This window comes from Physeter macrocephalus, chromosome 6, assembly GCF_002837175.3.
Source record: "Physeter macrocephalus isolate SW-GA chromosome 6, ASM283717v5, whole genome shotgun sequence".
NCBI classification, from domain to species: domain Eukaryota; kingdom Metazoa; phylum Chordata; class Mammalia; order Artiodactyla; family Physeteridae; genus Physeter; species Physeter macrocephalus.
The window spans coordinates 7,931,988-7,949,710 of NC_041219.1; the positions used below are offsets into that span (position 1 = coordinate 7,931,988).

The window sequence follows — 17,723 nt, forward strand, 5'->3', positions numbered from 1 at the left end:
TGTGTGTGTGTGTACGTGTACACTACAGTTTCAGGTAACTTATGCACATAGCTTGCTTCGTCAGTCTGAAAAATTGCCTCTCTCCAATGCCTTCGCAGGCCAGTGAGTCTCAGCTAAGGTTAGAGGGAGCAGATGGTGGCTGGGCTGTGTTAGACTCATTTCTGAATGGCTGATGGTGGTAGAAATGTTCACCAAAGCTGGACTTCTCAGCCGTCAGGCTCAGGCAGTTTTAGCTTCCTTTTCTTAAATTCCTGCCATGTGCTGGACGTTGTGTTAAACACGTTGCTTATGGTCTCTCATGAGCCTCACAATAAGCCTTTGAGATATAGCTGCCATTACTGGTCTCATCTTGAAGATAAGGAAACTGAGGTTCAGAGACATGAAGAAACTTACTAAAGGTGACACAGCAGATTGTGTCACCTGCATAAACACCAGTTGTTGATGCTTTAGTTTCGCTGAAATTGAGTAGTAAATTGAAGAGTAGAATGAAAGTAAATATTTTGTAGCTCTAGGTTTATTTCCCGGCGACCAGAATAGTTTCTGAATAAGATCTCTTTCACGGGTACCTCTCTTATAGAATCTAAATGTCTTTCTTTGCTCAAGAAGGCACATCTTTTCTTTCCTTCTTCTCCTTTTTGGTCTGGAAGTGGCCGTAGCACTTCCCTTTGACATAGGTGGCATCACACACAGGTTGAATATAACAGTGACAGAACTAAGGGATTTGGCATTTTAAAAAGTCATTCTCTTTACAGAATTCAGCGTATTTGAAATGCACATTTCTTGTGTGTACTTAATACACTTCAGACTCTACGGAGCCTGTCTGACTTCAAGGCTGTGCTGTCTCTCCGAGGCGCCCAGGACAGGGGCCCAGGACATCTGCCTGGCCCTGGCACGTTAGAGCCACGTCCTCGCCCTGCACAGCGACTTTGCTCTGCTCTCTCGGGCCCTGCGCTCCTCTCCTCCCGCCCGAAGCCTGACCCTCGTGGGATAGATATCGGCTAGAAATAAACACAGCTGGGCTGAGGCTTGAAAAACAATTGCCAGGGATTTGTCCCTCTCTGGCTTTTTCTAGTTGCTAGCCTATTTATTTCTTGATTGTTTGATTTACAAAATTGCACCCTGTGTGATTCATTTGCTTGGAGTGTAAGTACACAGCTAAACAGAGACTCTAAAACAAAATAGCCCCAAATGGGGACTAGCATATTTGAAAAGTGCAGTCACCCAGCCCAGCAGGCTCAATTTGGGTGAGCTTGTGAATTTTCTACTCAGCGCCATCGGGGAGAGAGAGATGGCGATGTTGAATAGATTCATAATTGTGGAATGGATTTGCCTTGGAATAAACATATTGGGCTTCCAAGCCAACATCTCACTTCTCAGGAGGTCTCGTCTCCTCGGTTTTCTCTTCACGAGGTGACTCAGCAGGAGTCAGCCATAGGTTTGTACAGAAAAGGAAGGAGATGGATGATCAGAGACAAAGGCTCCAGACAGATACGGGGTAGAGCTGTTTGCTGCCCCTCCTCTTACCTCCGGATGCCCAATGCTGTGCATACTGGGGTTTCCCTGATCATAGGTAGCTGTGATGGTTTAGCTTATGTGTGAGCTGGAGGATTACTGATGCTGAGTTTTTCCTAGGAGGCATTTGCAATTATTGCAAATTGCAGAAAAATAACTGGGGTGGCTCCACCTCTCCACCTTTTCAGAAATTTCAGTTGACCGTAGCATTTCTCATTTCATGCAAGAAGAGGCATGATTTATGGATCCTGCTTGGTTTTAGAATGTAGCTTAGAGGAATACATTACTAACAGGGCTCGTGAGTGCCACATTACCGATTTTTAGATAGACAAATCTTAATTGGAAACATAAATAGAAGGTAGAGGAAGAATGAAAGGGAAAAGTTATGCTTCCTTAGTGGGAAAAATCTTAATGGGGGTTGCAAGTTTTATCCTTAATAACATTTTCCTTATCAGTTTCATTGGCAGATGATCACCTTGATGAATTGTAGGCTTTATCGTGATGGGGGACCAAGTTTTAATTTTTTCCCTTCTCTGCCCTTTTGAGAAGAGGCACCTGAGAAGGCAAATATGTTTTCTCCCCGACTGAGCTAATTTTATCCCGTTCCATTATCCTCTATTGATTTGCTTTCCCAGCTTTTGAATGAAGCTGAGATGTATGCGGCTGTTGAGGTACTTTGTGAGTCCTGCATAAGCACCACTTGTTGATGCTTTAATTTCTTTGAAATAGAGCGGTAAATTGCAAAGCAGAAGAAACCCAAATATTCATCATGCTGGGGTCATTTCCCAGATGACTTGAATAGTTTCTGAGGAAGGTCACATGAGGGATTTCAGGAGTCCCTCTCTTGCAGAATCTAAATATTTTTTTCTGCCCAAGAGGCAACACTTTTTTCTTTTGCTTTTCTTTGAAAAAAAATCTGCATAGCTGCTTCCATTTGACATAGGTGGTATTATACACAAGTTGAAAACAAGAGCAACAGAATTAAATGACATGGGTTTCTAGGAAGTTATTCTCTGTATAGAATTCTCTGCATGTTTGAAATGCACAGTTCTTGTAAGTATTTAAAAGATGTCAGGCTTTATGGGAGAATCATTTTCATGCCAAATGTTTCTCTCTACCTGGAGTTCAACTCAATGGCTGAAAAGGAAGGGAGCCTGAGAGTCGCAAAGAAAGACAAAAGGGAAAATTGATTTGGAAAAGATTTCTCCGTTCCATTTTCGGGGCTTGGTGGGTTTTTTAGATGTGCGTCAATGCCTCAGTAGGATGTTGTCTGATTATAGCACGGCTCCCACAGCTGTGGAAAACATTAACACAATACGGCTTACTGACAAGGACAGAAGTTGCACCAAATTCTAATGTCTTTCATGGAGAATGAGGTATGAGTATTTTTACTTTGAAATGATTTCCACAAACATGAAGGATTAAAATTACTTTCACAAGTAATGTCTCAGAGGTGAATGGATTTATACGGAAGAATGTGTTTTTTTTTATCTCCAGACCTATTCCTGACCCTGCAGGGAAGTGATGAAATTTTTTTTTTTTTCGTTTCTATACACCTGGAGGAAGTGAACCAACTATATCGAGTACCTGTTAGGTACTAGGCATTGGCCCTGGCACTTTGCAGATGATGTCTTATCTGATACTCTGTGTTGTGTGGTTGTCTTACTTCCTTCAGTTTCAAATGAGGAAACAAGAGGCCAAACTCAATGCTAGGTACTCAAGACCTTGCTCTGAGGTGTGTTGGTTTAGAGTGGGGTCTCTAGAGCTAGGCTTCCTGAATCCAAGTACCTGCTATGCCACTTACTAGCTGTTTGATCTTGGATAGATGACTATGTCTATAAGCCTTAGTCTCAACCATAAACAGTCATTTAATTGCTGTGTAAGGTGAGCATTATATGACAAAATCCATGTCATGTGCTATTATATTATTGTTATTGCTACAGTTAGATGGATGGATGAATGGATGCTATTATTAGGCCTATGAACTGTAGGATAACTGCATTCCCTCATCTACTACCAAAAGAGGGAGGTCAGGGCCCAGTGGTCAGCAACATTTGGTCCCTGTTGATCAAGATGCAAGATATATGGGATTGAACTTGGAGTTCTTGGAGACCCTAGCCTGTGTCTCTTCATCCTAGTGGCCTGAGATTGTTGGCTGCTCTTAACTTTTAGTTCTCTTCTGGATTGCATTCTCCGAGTTCCCCTTGTATATGTTGAGAATGCACGTGTTGGTGGATGTTAGACCCACTGTTGCTGCTGTTGATATTTAATTTCATGGTAGTTTTGGCAGAAGAAAATCACTCCTCTAGAATGTGACAAGGGCTTTCTGCAAGGTGAGAAAATGGTGAGAAGCCCTATCCTGGGGTGCACAGGACAAATAAAAACAAATAATTTCCAGGAGTTAAATATTCCCTCTTCCTGAGGCTCCCTAGGTGCAGTAGTTTATTTTCATTATGTCTCTTGTAAAGGCAGCACCAATATTAACAACGTGAACAAAACAAACTAACGTTTTCGTTTGCTACCATCTGAAAGTTCCTTAGGGCCCGTAGACTCATTTACGAAAATTCACGTGCGCAAAACTCATTTGCAAAAGCAAATAAGATATGTGATCACAAATGCTCTTTACCTGACTAGCCTAGGGGACTTGCTGAATATGAGTTTGTGCCTTTACAGTTTTCTTTCTGGTGTAATTTAGCTGTACCAGTCTGCCCAATCTCCTCATCAAATGAACCCCTTATCAAGCCACTTAATGTCAGATGACTTGAATGGTTTCAAATCTTGGTATAACTCAAGATTTGGTTTGTGAGTTTCCTTTTTGAAAAATAGCATTTAATCATCGTGCCTGTGGCTTTGAGAGTTCATTCATTAAGATATCTAGCCAAGGAAACATCTCTGTGTTTATTCATGTCCCTTTGGGTTTACATAGGCCGCTTTCTTTCCAGGTGAAAATTTTGGCTACAAGTGTGATGCGTGACAATGCCTAGAAAACCTGAGTGAGAAAATTAGAAAAGAGAAACCCCTACCTGTAAAGTAAGCAGGACATAAGGTTAATCGGAAGTTACCAGAAAACTTCTTAAAATCTCAGTCTTAGAGTTGCTTTTTCCATAGCAATTAAAATACATGGGGCTTCCCTGGTGGCGCAGTGGTTGAGAGTCCGCCTGCCGATGCAGGGGACACGGGTTCGTGCCCCGGTCCGGGAAGATCCCACGTGCCACGGAGCGGCTGGGCCCGTGAGCCATGGCCGCTGAGCCTGCGCTTCCGGAGCCTGTGCTCCGCAGCGGGAGAGGCCACAGCAGTGAGAGGCCCGCGTACCGCAAAAAAAAAAAAAAAAAAGAAAAAGAAAAAGAAAAACATTAGGTAGGGATGAGGGAAGACAAATGCCTATCTGCCAGACTTCCTGATAAACAACTATACTTTTTTCTCAAACTTTAAGTGTGTGGCTTGTTTTGGTCTGATTGGCTGATTTACATATTCAACGAATATTATTTATTGAACACCTATCTGTTCTAGGCTTAATTCTGTGGGGCAGGGATATAAAAATGAACAAAGCAAACAAAAATCCCTGTGTTCAAGGAGTGTACATGGTAATGGGGGGATAGATTTAGCAGAATAGTAATTTTGGATATTTTACTTGTTTTTTTCCCCTATTACTGATAGTATTTTATCATAAAGTTATTGAGTGTCCTCTATGGTCTGAATTCTGAAGTGTAATTTTATCAAATTTGAGAGCCTTAGACTTTTCTCACTGACTCTTAAAAATCAGTAGATAAAAATGGCATTTGCTTTCTGGTTAAACTTTAATGGAATTCATCCACTTTACTGAGGATTTTTTTTTCTGGCTTGTAGCAACATTTTTTTCCGGTCTCAAAGGCATAAGCCATCATCTTGTGGAACACTTATTGACTATATGGCTCTACTCTGGCGACACCTGGCTGCAGGTGATACTATTTATGAAGTGGGTACCAGCCAGCATAGTACTAGTTGACATTACATCACTGGCTATGGGTGACAGTCAATACTCAGTACTGATTGAAATTTCTACACATTGCTGTGTCACTTCACTTGTTAGAAGTATAACAAATGCTGGGTAATAATTTATAATTAAGTTTTGTGAATGATGAATGTTTCCTTTATAAAATTACATTAGATCAAAATCAAGATTATTCTTAGAATAATGTTGGAAGAATGTCAGTCTCACTTTTCCGTAGTCTTATGCACTTTCTTGAATGAGGAGAGGGTGAATTATAGATAGCTCCCTGGAAATGATGCAGAATTCAGGGTATGCCCATTGAGGAGTGCAGCACACACATCTCATAATTCGAGGAAGAACAGAGACCTCCTGCCTTCATGTTCCAATAATCGTTCTCCAAAGGCTTTGTCCAAACCTTTAGAGGAGCCGCTAATTGCTAGTGAGTTGCAAAGATGGTGGATTTTTACATATTTCCTGTTCTCATTTCCCTTCGGCACCCTCAGGTAGAAGTGTCAATCACAAGAGAAATGCCTAAGGTGGGGAAGGAGAGAAAAGATGAGGCGGAGATGAAAGGGACGGTTTATTCCAGGCAGATAAACAGGTCTTGAGTAAGTGAGGCATCTCCAGCCCGGAGGAACGTGTAATGAAATAAAATAGAAAATGAGTTCATTCCTAACTGTTTCTATGAGATTCACTGGTCCCCCCTCAACCAATTCTCGGTTTCCCTTCTGCTCTGTTTCGTCCTTGCCACTGAGGAAATCCAACTGTTTCCAAAGAACACAGTCTGCACTGTGATTCAGTCAGTCTTGCCATCTTGATATAAATACTATCAACTTCAGCCTGTCCCGTCTTCCTCCACTGAATAGGGGAATTGCTTCCCCGCACTGGAGTTCCTTTAAAGATAACACAAGCAGAGAAACTGCATCTCAAGTTAGGAATTCTAGCAGCAAGGACTCCAGGAGGTAGCCAGGCTGTACCACCATAATCAAATGTATTCCTATTCCCCAAATGAAAAAAATATGTATAAGAAAAGGAGCTTGCTGTCGGACCTGCTGGAGGAGAAGATCAAACAAAGAATTAAAACAAAAGCATTATTGCTTATTCATCTGGCTGGAGAGAGAACTCCCATAATTTCAGCCCCAGTGGGGTTTATGTCCCTGGATTTCAGTGTAAAAATGTGTTTGTTAAACAGCATTGTTCTAACAAGCTCAGGACTTAACACAGAGTAACGCTATTGGTACCTGCCCCCAATTCGGTTTGTCTATGCACTTTCTACTTTCTCCTCTCTGCAGGGAATGCGCAGGTTTTTCAGAATCATCGCCCTGCCTCTAGGAAGAGTGGGATTTAACCTTGCAGGCAGAAAGATGCCTCCCACAGCCTTCAGTATTTCCAGAGAAAGTTCTTAGTCATCTCTTAGTCACATATTGCACCAGGAAGCTTTTCCTATTGTCAAGCTAAATCCTGACAGTGAAGGTTTCAGCCCTTTTCCTGGTACTGTCTTCACTGAGCAATGGTTCCCTGTCGTGTTTGTAAAGCCTTAGTTTGCCATTCTTTGGCAAGAGGGCAGAATCTGCACTGAGTGGAAACTGCTGCAAGTCACATCTGTTTTTCTCCAGTAAATTAGGAATCTGTGAATAAGAATTTTGGTGGGTGTTAAGAATTCCGGAAGCCCAACTAATTCCATATAAGTGGAGGAGATTCCCTAGAGATCTAATGATAATATTCACTTGTAATTAGTTTGTTGAGGGGTCTCATCTTGTTGCGGTTTATACCAGCGTAAACTGGTTTTATTTTCCCTACTCACTGCTTTCCAGTGTATTGTGTTGAATCCTACTTTCCTGCTGGGAGGCAAGTTCCTTAGCATTTTCCTTTCATTTTCAATTATTAGTAGAGTCTCATTGGGGTATTTAAGACCTAGTCCCATTCATTTAAAAAAAGATTAATCTTAAATTTGATTCAAAGTGTATTCTCCTCCTCCTGAGTTCTTTGGTGTGTGTGTGTGTGTGTGTGTGTGTGTGTGTGTGTGTGTGTGTGTACGGTCCTGAGATACCTTTCCTTCTCTCTTCTAGGACCTAGTTCCTCTGGAGTTGGGAGCTGAGAGGAGAGAGAGAGGAGGCTGAGGGCTTTTTGCAGGATCATTAGAATGTCAGGGGTGGGCAGGCCTCTGGCCACTCTCACCCTGGTTTGGACAGGTTCTTTCTGATGCGGTGGTCTCTGTTGAAATGGTCTCTGCGTAGTGTTGTGTGTAGTCTTCTTGGGGTAAGACCATTTCCTCCACTTCCACCCCTGCAGATAAGCTTCCTGTCCTCCCTTGGCCTTTCAGTGCTCACCACATCATCCTTTTCTCCAGGTTGGCCACATCGTAACTCGGGTACCCCTCATGCACCTGGCCTTTAGTGCTTCCTCGTCAGGGATGAGGGGAGCCCCTGGAGCATTCTTCTGTCTCCTGAGAACTGAGCAGACCTGGATGGGGTGGGGCTTCCCCATCTTCCTACCAGGCACACCACATTGGGTCCCATGGCAATTTCTAGATTTCACTGGGCAGCAGGCTCCATGTTCACACGAACCTCAAGTTTCAGAGGACACCTGTCAAGGGTCCCCCCCGTCTCCCCCATAGCATGCCATACTCCTGGGCTTCCAGACGCTCTCCCAGGGCCCATCTCTATTGCTCCAGTCTGGTGGCGGCACCAGGGGGGCAGGGCATTCTGCTGCCCAGCAGGCGTCCAGATGGGAAAGGAGAGGCCAGACCCTACTTCTTGAGGGCGCCTGCAGTCCTTACAAGTGATTCTTGCGGCACAGCCTGCCCTCCTCCCCTAGAGAAGGAGAAGGAACGGGGCCTTTCCTTCTCACACCAGCCTTCCCCACAATCCTGCATGTCTGATTCCCTGTTGGACTGGTAGGTGAAGTTTGGGGGTGGGGTGGGAAGGGTAGTATGAGGGGGGTTTGCTGGTGGTGGAGCCATTTCTGTCGCCTCTTCACAAGCCCTGCAGGGAGATGGTTGGCTCCAACTGCTGAGAGCTTTCTCTAGAACGTGGAGTACTTAAGTGACTTTAGTCGTAGGCCAGAGCAGAGTTTTAGGACACTGGGATATGAGGCTTATTACATACATGTTATGACATGTACTCAGAGATAGATGCATTAATGATTTGTGGGTATATGTCCAAGGCCCTAGAAAGATCAGGACACCCTCTGTCATTCTTCTCATGTACAATTCACAAAAAGCCCACTAACCCATAACAAGTACAGAGAAGTACAACACATTTTGATTTTTCTCATGACAATTTTACTTTTTCCAAATGTCACATCTCAAAGTTTTAAAAAAATAGGTGTCCCTGCATTCCTGGTGCCCCAAGCACTACCTACCAGTCTCACGGAGAAGGTTAAATGAGTGAATAAATATGAAAGTATTTTATGTGATCTATACAAATATATGCGAGTATCATGATTACATGATTGTATATGAGATTTCCTATATATAAGTACATATACCTAGAAGCCTTATTTTAATTTGGTATGTGAAAATAAGCTGGTGCCTGGGATACATTTTTTATTTCATTGGTGTACACTAATCAGTTAAGACCACAGCCGGTCCTGAGCCTGACAGACTGGGTTTTAAGCTTGGCGCCATGAGTTTAGTCAAATGGCTTAGTTTCTCTGAGCCTTAATATCCTTATCTGTAAAATGGGGGGCGGGGTCTACCTCAATGGAGTTGTGAGAATCAAATGGGCTAAGTTATATAAAAACGCTTAACTTTAAAAAAGTGTCTGGCCAGTAGTAAGTTCTCAAAGATGAACTATTATTATATACCTTTATTAACTACATGGAAAAGTGGGACATTTCTTATTTTTTCTGTATTTGGGATATTTTTAAACAGAAATTAAATGGATAAAAGTAGCCTTTACTTTGTGTGAAGTTGATTTTTAAACATTTACCTTAAATAGTTCCCCGGGATATGGGGGTCAGAGCGGTGTGAGAAATCTCTTGGCGTGACCAGTCAGACTGACCCGTTCAGGGTAGCTGCAGGGCACAGCACCAGCTATTAACTTAAAGAGCAGGCTCATTAGTTACCCAGGCAGGACAGACAAGTGGAAACAGATGAGACTGTACGTGTGGTCATTTGTATTCCCAAGGTTGTGATGCTAGGAATTCATCATTAAGTAACAGATCCGTACTGACAGGCCCGACTCAGGATGATTCCACTTCGCCATGGTGTGAAAGTGAAATGCGTTCAGTAGAAACCGTGCTTCGAATTTTGATCTTTTTTTCAGTGCAATATGCAGTGTAATTCTCTCTTGTGATGCTGAACCGTGGCAGGGAGCCATGGTCAGCACCCCCTCGATCGCCAGGGTGAACAACCGATACACCTACAATCGTTCTGTAGCTAGGCAACCATTCTGTTTTTCACTTTCAGTACAGTATTCCATAAAGTACATGAGATAGTCAACACTTTATTATAAAATAGGCTTTGTGTTAGATGAGTCTGCCCAGCTGTAGGCTAATGTAAGTGTTCTGGGTACGTTTAAGGTAGGCTAGGCTGAGCCATGGTGTTTGGTATGTTAGGTGTATTAAAGGCATTTTCGACTGATGATATTTTCTACTTACATTGGGTTTATCACAAGGTAACCCCATTGTAAGTGGAGGAAGGTCTGTATAACTCCTTCCTACCCAGACTCACACTTGTCTTTCTTCTGCAGCTCCCTGTTGGCTACAGTCAGTTCCCCTTTGAAACGCTGCATGTTTGCAGACTGATATCGAAGGGAAAAGTTTGACCTAATGATTCTTTTCCAATGGCTTCTCGGTATTTCATTTATTGTTTCAGCCTCATCGCTTTCCACCTTCTGATTGTGCACAGCCCTTATCAGCTTTATTGGCTTCCCCGACTCAAATTGATTTTGTTGAATTTTCTGGTACCAGAGGCAGACCGTTCATGTTTTTATTTCCTTACATCCTTTCTATTTTTATCTTTCCATTTCAAGCTTTCTTCTAAATTCATCACAGAGGCTAAGCCTTAGCAGTCTTGATCTTCTCAGCAAATATTTGTCGGGTGTAATTTTTTATTTGTTATCAACAGTCATATTTAAACAAGGCTAATCTTGTTCTAATTTGGTTTGTCATAAGCCCTAGTCTTGGTACTTAGAGAAAAGAAATGTTAATTTCTGGTTTTTTCTTCAGTGTATGTTGTTCCCTCATCCCTCATGTACTGCAGTTAATTTTTTTCAGTAAAAATAATTTGAGGCAGTAGGAATCACATTTGCACCTGAACCTTCAACAGAAAAGATTTTGGTAAGAATACTTTGAAGTATGCGGAGGGCTGGGGACAGGGCTCTGGCTTATGAGCCTGCTCTTGTTACTGTCCTGCTCTTTTTTCTACCTAAGGGGGTGCTTCTGAATGACCCCAGCTTGCTGAAGGTGCCTGAGGCTGCAGCAGCCCTGAGGGCCAGTTGCTGCCTGTGCAGCCTGGGTTGCTGGATTACACAGCTCACAGGACAGAACCCCTAGGTTTATGTGTATATATTGGACTTCCATATGTTGTGTGGGTCTTTGCTGACTGCAGAGGCAGGATCTGTGACAAGTGGCCAGGGAGGGAAGTGGGGGACTGCTGCAGGTAACTGTTGAGCAGGTCATGAGAAGTTTTCACTTTCAGGATAGGTTTCTTAATCAGAGGCTAAATTCAGATTCTGGCTCTTCAAGCCATAGTTTGCAAAAGCACGTGTCCATATTCTCTTCTTTCTCCTGACCTCATGTGGCCTCAGGAGCTATGGTCCCTGCTCATGGCTGCTGGCTGCTGTTAGAAGAGCATTTTTATTTATTTATTTATCTTATTTATTATTATTATTTTTTGCGGTACGCGGGCCTCTCACTGTTGTGGCCTCTCCCGTTGCGGAGCACAGGCTCCGGACGCGCAGGCTCAGCGGCCATGGCTCACGGGCCTAGCTGCTCCGCAGCATGTAGGATCTTCCCCGACCGGGGCACGAACCCATGTCCCCTGCATCGGCAGGCGGACTCTCAACCACTGCGCCACCAGGGAAGCCCCAGAAGAGCATTTTTAAACTCACCTTTCTTTCTGCCAGGGCGCCTGCAGATCCTACCTGGCCAACAAGTCTCAGCTTAAGCTGTGCCTTCTCCAAGGAAGCTCTCCCTGACCGCCCCAATATTCCAAACCAGGCGTCGACTCCCTATGACTTACAGGCTGAATCTGGTCTGTTTTTGTAATGCAAGTTTTATTAGAACATAGCTATGTTCATGTGTTTACATATTATCTGTGGCTGTTTTCAAGATATAGTGGCAGACCTGGGCAGTTTTGATAGAGACTGTATGGCACACAGGCTTAAAATATTTACTTTTTAGACCTTTATGGAAAAAGTTTGCTGACCTCTCTCCTAACTGACAGGGCTTAATGTGTGCACCTCTCAGCATGATGTATAATACATGTTCCTATTTTGCAGTTTGCAAAACTCTCACTTAAGTTTGGCATAGGCTTTTAGTATTTCCCAGACATTTCTCTCACTGAACAAATGACCTCAAAATTACACCAGGAGATTGGGCTGAGTTCCCTACAAAGGACAAAGAGGACCCACAGGCAATTTTATTTTCAAAAGACAACATCCATTTATTACTGTTGTCAGGTGATTGCAGAAAAGGTTCTCAGAGCACAGCTTTGGACCTAAACCAGTTCCTTCCAACCCAGAACTCTTAACTTGTTACGGATCCCAGGGTCAGAACAAAAATCTTATCAAATGTCCATAAGGGTGTGTGAAGACGTAACTTAAATCATGTATATGAAAGTTTAAACACATACACAAAATGAGAAGGTTAGCATTTTCTTCAAAAAATAACACTTAGTGGGATCTTTTCAGACACTCAGGCGTCCCACTTTACAGGAATCTGACTCACATAGGTATGAAGGTGAGAAAACACTTAGCCCAGGGACCCAGAGCTAGATTCATTCATTTCTCTTCTCTCCTGCCTAGTGGTCAGCCCATCCCCAGAGTGGAGTACACGGAGGAAGAAACTAAAACTTGGGGCGTTGTGTTCCGAGAGCTCTCCAAACTCTATCCTACTCATGCTTGCCGGGAGTATCTGAAAAACTTCCCTCTGCTGACGAAATACTGTGGCTACAGGGAGGACAACGTGCCCCAACTTGAAGACGTCTCGGTTTTTCTGAAAGGTAAGCTTCACACGGGCTCTCTCTTCCTACCCCACATCCTCATGGGCCGTCTAAGGACACACGTGGCAGCAATCGCCCTTTTTCCAAATAGGAGCTCCTTTTGATTTAAAAGGAGGAGCCCTGCACCAACAGTTACCTGGGCCACCTGTGGGAAGCAGAGCAGGGCCTCTGGGTGGGGAGATGCACTCAGCTCTTCACCCAGCCCAGGGCCTTGGTGAGGTCTCTCTGGCGGGCTGTTTCATACAGCGAACCCCAACCGACATTTGCAAGTTCAGCTTTGAGCTTTTTCTGATCCAGGAACGACTCTGTTGGGCTACATAGGCATGGGATGATCTCAAAGGTAGCTTTGTATTTGCTTTGCTAAGAATTATGTACCGGATGAAGAAATATCACGGATAATGTTGAGCATAGTGACTTTCCTCTGGGGAGGAGGTCAGTCAGTTAATCAGATCGCTATTGTAAAGTATAAATCGTGCCCGGAACGGTAGTGCTGGTGAGAGAGCAGGCAGCGAGGTGAAGCAGAGTCCCCTGGCGTCCTCGTTCTCTGTGTGGTCACTCTCCTCACTGACCTTCCTGGGACAGCAACTGGGAAAACTTCAGGCTCTTGTGGGCATGGGGACGGAGGTGAAGTTTTACAGTGGCCGCACTTCCTTCTGTGTCCTTCACTGCGGGTAAGTCCTCAGGTTCTGCTCTTTTCTCTCTCTTCCCCATTTCAAGCACAACGGTTCTAAAAGCTAAAGCCTTGCCGCCTACCTCTTTCCCTGGAACTCCCTTCCTCACCTGTCTTCCTGTTTCTATCAGTGACGATAGATTCTCTAGACTCATCAGGCTCTAAGGATTCCTGTTGCTGAAACTTGGCCTCTGTTCACTGGTGCCGAATAGAAACGCGGAGACAGAGTTTGGCGTGAAGTAGAAAAGAATAGGTTTATTGCTTTGCCGGGTAAAGGGGGCCACAGCGGGCTAATGCCCTCAAGACTGTGTGCCCGCCCTGGAGGGGGTAGTGAGGAGTCTTACAGTGTTCAAAGAGCAGGGCGTGGTCAGCTCGTGGATGTTCTTCTGATTGGTCGGTGGTGAGGTAATGGAGAGTCAGCATCAACAACCTTCTGGCTCCAGCCGGTCTGGGGTCTACGTGCTTGTGGACAGCATATGTAACTTCTTCCACCTGGTGTGGGTTTCAGTATCTGCAAAACAGCTCAAAGGACGTGGCTCAGGATATTATCTATATAGTCCTTGAGGAAGAACTAAAGGTCCTTGACTTTGTTTAATGGCTAAAGTGTTATTATTTTGTCTTGCTTGGCTGTTTTCCTTTCTTTCTGCATTTTCTCACTTCTGATTAAATTTATTCTTTTTTAAAAATTTAATTTAATTAATTAATTTATTTTTGGCTGCGTTGGGTCTTCGCTGCTGTGCGTGGGCTTTTCTCTAGTTGCGGCGAACGGGGGCTACTCTTTGTTGCGGTGCATGGGCTTCTCACTGAGGTAGCTTCTCTAGTTGCGGAGCACGGGCTCTAGGTGCGTGGGCTTCAGGAGTTGTGGCTCTCGGGCTCTGGAGCGCTGGCTCAGTAGTTGTGGCGCACGGGCTTAGTTGCTCCGCGGTATGTGGGATCTTCCCGGACCAGGGCTCGAGCCCGTGTCCCCTGCATTGGCAGGTGGATTCCCAACCACTGCGCCACCAGGCAAGCCCCCTCATAGGGTTCTGCTTGGTTACACTCCTCCTCTGAAGTCCTACCCCCGCTCCCCTCCCTGCCACACTTAATCAGCCTTTGTATAAGCTTCTTATTCAGCTGTAACACGTTACCGCAAACTTAGTGACTTAACATGAATGTATTATCTTACAGTTCTGGAGATTAGAAGTCTAAAATCAAGGAGTTGGCAAGGCTGTGTTCTTTCTGAAGGCTTCTGTTCCCTTGCCTTTTCAGCTCCTAGAGTCTACCCACATGCCTTGCCTCACGGGTCCTTCCTTACCTCACTCCAGCCTTTGCTTCCATTGTCACATGTCCTCTGACTCTGACCCTCCTGCCTCCCTCTTATAAGAATGCTTGTGATTATATCAGCCCCACCTAGATAATCTAGGATGATCTCCCCAGCTCAAGACCCTTAACTTAATCATATCTGTAAAGTCTATTTTGCCATCTAAAGGAACATATTCCCAGCTTCAAGGCATTAGGGTAGGGGCTTGTTAGGAGGGCCTAATTAGGACTGAGCTTACCCCAGTCTCCAGGTATTGCCACTTCTAGCTTTGTGACCCATGGTGAACCTGTCCTTTTCTTTCCATTCCGCTGCTACCATCCACATTGAGGTCCCCATCACTGCATCCTTGACACCTGTTTCTTCTCCCCTCTACTCGCCTGCCCACTGTTTCCGGATGAAGCTTCCTAAAGTATTTCTTCGTTCCTGACATCTCTGCTCAGAAGCTATCGGTGGCTCCCCTTTGATTTTACTGGGGTTGGCAAACTTTTAATTTTTTTTGGAAAAGGCCAGATAGATAGTAAATATTTTAGACTTTGTGGGCCAAGAGGCAAAATTGAGGCTATTAGGTAGGTACTTATTATAACTGTTTAAATGTGACCATTAAAAAAATGTAAAGGGAGTTCCCTGGTGACCTAGTAGTTAGGATTCCGGGCTTTCATTGCCATGGCCCTGGATGAAATCCCCGGTCGGGGAACTGAGATCCCACAAGCCATGCGGCGTGGCCAAAAAAAATGTAAAAACTATTCTTAGCTCACAGGTATACACAAACAGGCGGCAACCCGGATTTGGACTACAGGCCATAGTTTGCTGGCCTCTGGTTTGTACGCGCAAGTTCTGAACTGCTCAGCCTCAACTCACGGCCCTGACTCAGCTTTCCAAGTGTGTCTGCTGCTAAGACTGCACCGCACAAACCCTCTGTTCTAGCTGTGGGTCTTCATACCACTGCTTAGGCTCTGTGCCTTGCTAGAAAAGTCATTCCTTCACCTGCTCAGATTCTACCTGTTCTTCAAGGCTCAGAGCAAGTCCTGCCTTCTTTATGAATCCTCATCATAAGAGCCACCACAGTTTCATCCTAGCTCGTGTGTGTATCAGGAGAGAGGTAGGCGTGGCCTGACAGCTGGTCCACTGAGAACCACACTTAGCATGATGGGAGGGCCCCATGCGTGGATGTCATCCACGATACTTATTATCGAGAGAAAGAGATTGAGGGCCATTGATCAGTGTCATTTAATTAGCGCCTAAATGCACAATGCCTTATGCCGTTGTTTAACTAGATTATATTCTCCCTAACGACCCTGCCTCTGGCATGTCCCTCTTTGTTTCCCATGGAGTTATGTGCGTGTTATATATTTACCATGGTCTTGATTATTCCTGTGTGGGGATGCTTTTTACTGCTTTGTTTCTCAAACCCCAGGAATTAGATTACCATCTCATAAGTTTTGCCATATCTGTCACCAACTTAATATTTTTACGAGGGGCAGTATAGTACAGTACAGATTCTGGATGCAGAATGCCTGGGCTTCAGTCATGCCTCTGCCGGTTCCTGGCTGTGTGACCTTAGATAGATGAATTACCCTAACTTCTCTGTGCCTCAGTTTCCTCTCCGCAAACAGAGATGATAATTTTATCTACCTTACAGGGTTGGGAGGGGAAACTAATTGATATACCTAAAGCCCTAAAGTTATTGCTTGACACACATTAAGCATAGCAGAGTTTTAGTTACTCTTACTACTATTATTGTTATTGATTTTCACACCTTTGATGAACTGGGTACTGGGCACTCAGTTTGCATCATTCATTGATACACAGCAAGCCCAATGTAAATGTGTGTATTTTTATTTCTTTTAATTGACTCACTTTTAAAATACCAAATTTAGGGCTTCCCTGGTGGCGCGGTGGTTGCGCGTCCGCCTGCCGATGCAGGGGAACCGGGTTCGCGCCCCGGTCTGGGAGGATCCCACATGCCGCGGAGCGGCTGGGCCCGTGGGCCATGGCCGCTGGGCCTGTGCGTCCGGAGCCTGTGCTCCGCAACGGGAGAGGCCACAGCAGAGGGAGGCCCGCATACCACACACACACACACAAAAATAAAATAAAAAATAAAATACCAAATTTATTTTAATAGGAAACTTTTTAAGCAATGGTAGTCACAAATTCAAATTTCTTGATGTGATAGATACATATATTTTTAAATTTATAAGAAAATAAAATACATAACTATTAAACTAAAGGATGCTCCCCCTGTAGCCCACATGTGGGATACTGGCTTAATTGACATAAAATTCAAAAAGAAAAAAATACACTTATCTTTTTGATTTTCAGTGGAGAACAATCAATCCACCTGAGAACTTTTGGAATGAACTGAACACTGTTAGAATTACAGGTCTGCAGAGGCCTGAGAACAGGGTTATTTCCTTGTAGGTACCCAGAATCCCAGGGTGGACTTGTTTTATACGCTTAATTGGTTTTTATCTTTCAAAACCATTTCTAACCATTCTGAGATGCTCTTCTAATGAGCTGAGGTTTTCAGAATGGGAGCCTTTACAGTACTGATATCAGAAGAAGAGCCCCTCCTGTTGAAATTTTCTGGGCCTTCATGAGCAGGAAGTATTAAGCAGTCCTTAACTGGGTTAGCAGTCTAGGCTGATTTCATAGATTTTATTGTATTCTGCTTATTTTGTTTTTTTCCTCTTACCATAAACCAACAAAGCATGCAGAGCTTTATTGTACCTTTTCAAACTGCAGTAATTAATATAATTGTTTTCATAATATCACAGAAATGGGATATTGCAATGTGGAATGAAGGGGTTAGGTGGTTTTGACAATAGAAAGCTGTCGTGTGAACTGATTCCAGGCTGCCAGTCAAGGGGGTGAATTAGCCTTGTGTTCACTGACCACATACACACAGAAAGAATCCCTATCTAGGTGTGTCTTTAGAAAGATATCAGGTAATCTGTAGTAAGCATCACTTTATTTATTTATATTTTTTAGCAGCTTCATTCATTGAGGTATAGTTTACATAACATAAAATTTACCCACTGTAACTGTACAATTCAGTGATGCTAGTAAATGTATAGAGTTGTGTAACCATCACAGCAATTCAGTT

General features: G+C 43.9%; 1 protein-coding gene across 1 annotated transcript in view; it reads left to right on the forward strand.

Annotated features, from left to right (window-relative positions):
• TPH2 (tryptophan hydroxylase 2) overlaps window positions 1-17,723 on the forward strand; it is an 88,763-nt gene that overhangs the window by 17,569 nt on the left and 53,471 nt on the right. The window contains exon 6 of the mRNA XM_024122934.2: window positions 12,454-12,650. Within this exon, the coding sequence (XP_023978702.2) occupies window positions 12,454-12,650 (197 nt within the window). The remainder of the gene's footprint in view (window positions 1-12,453; window positions 12,651-17,723) is intronic.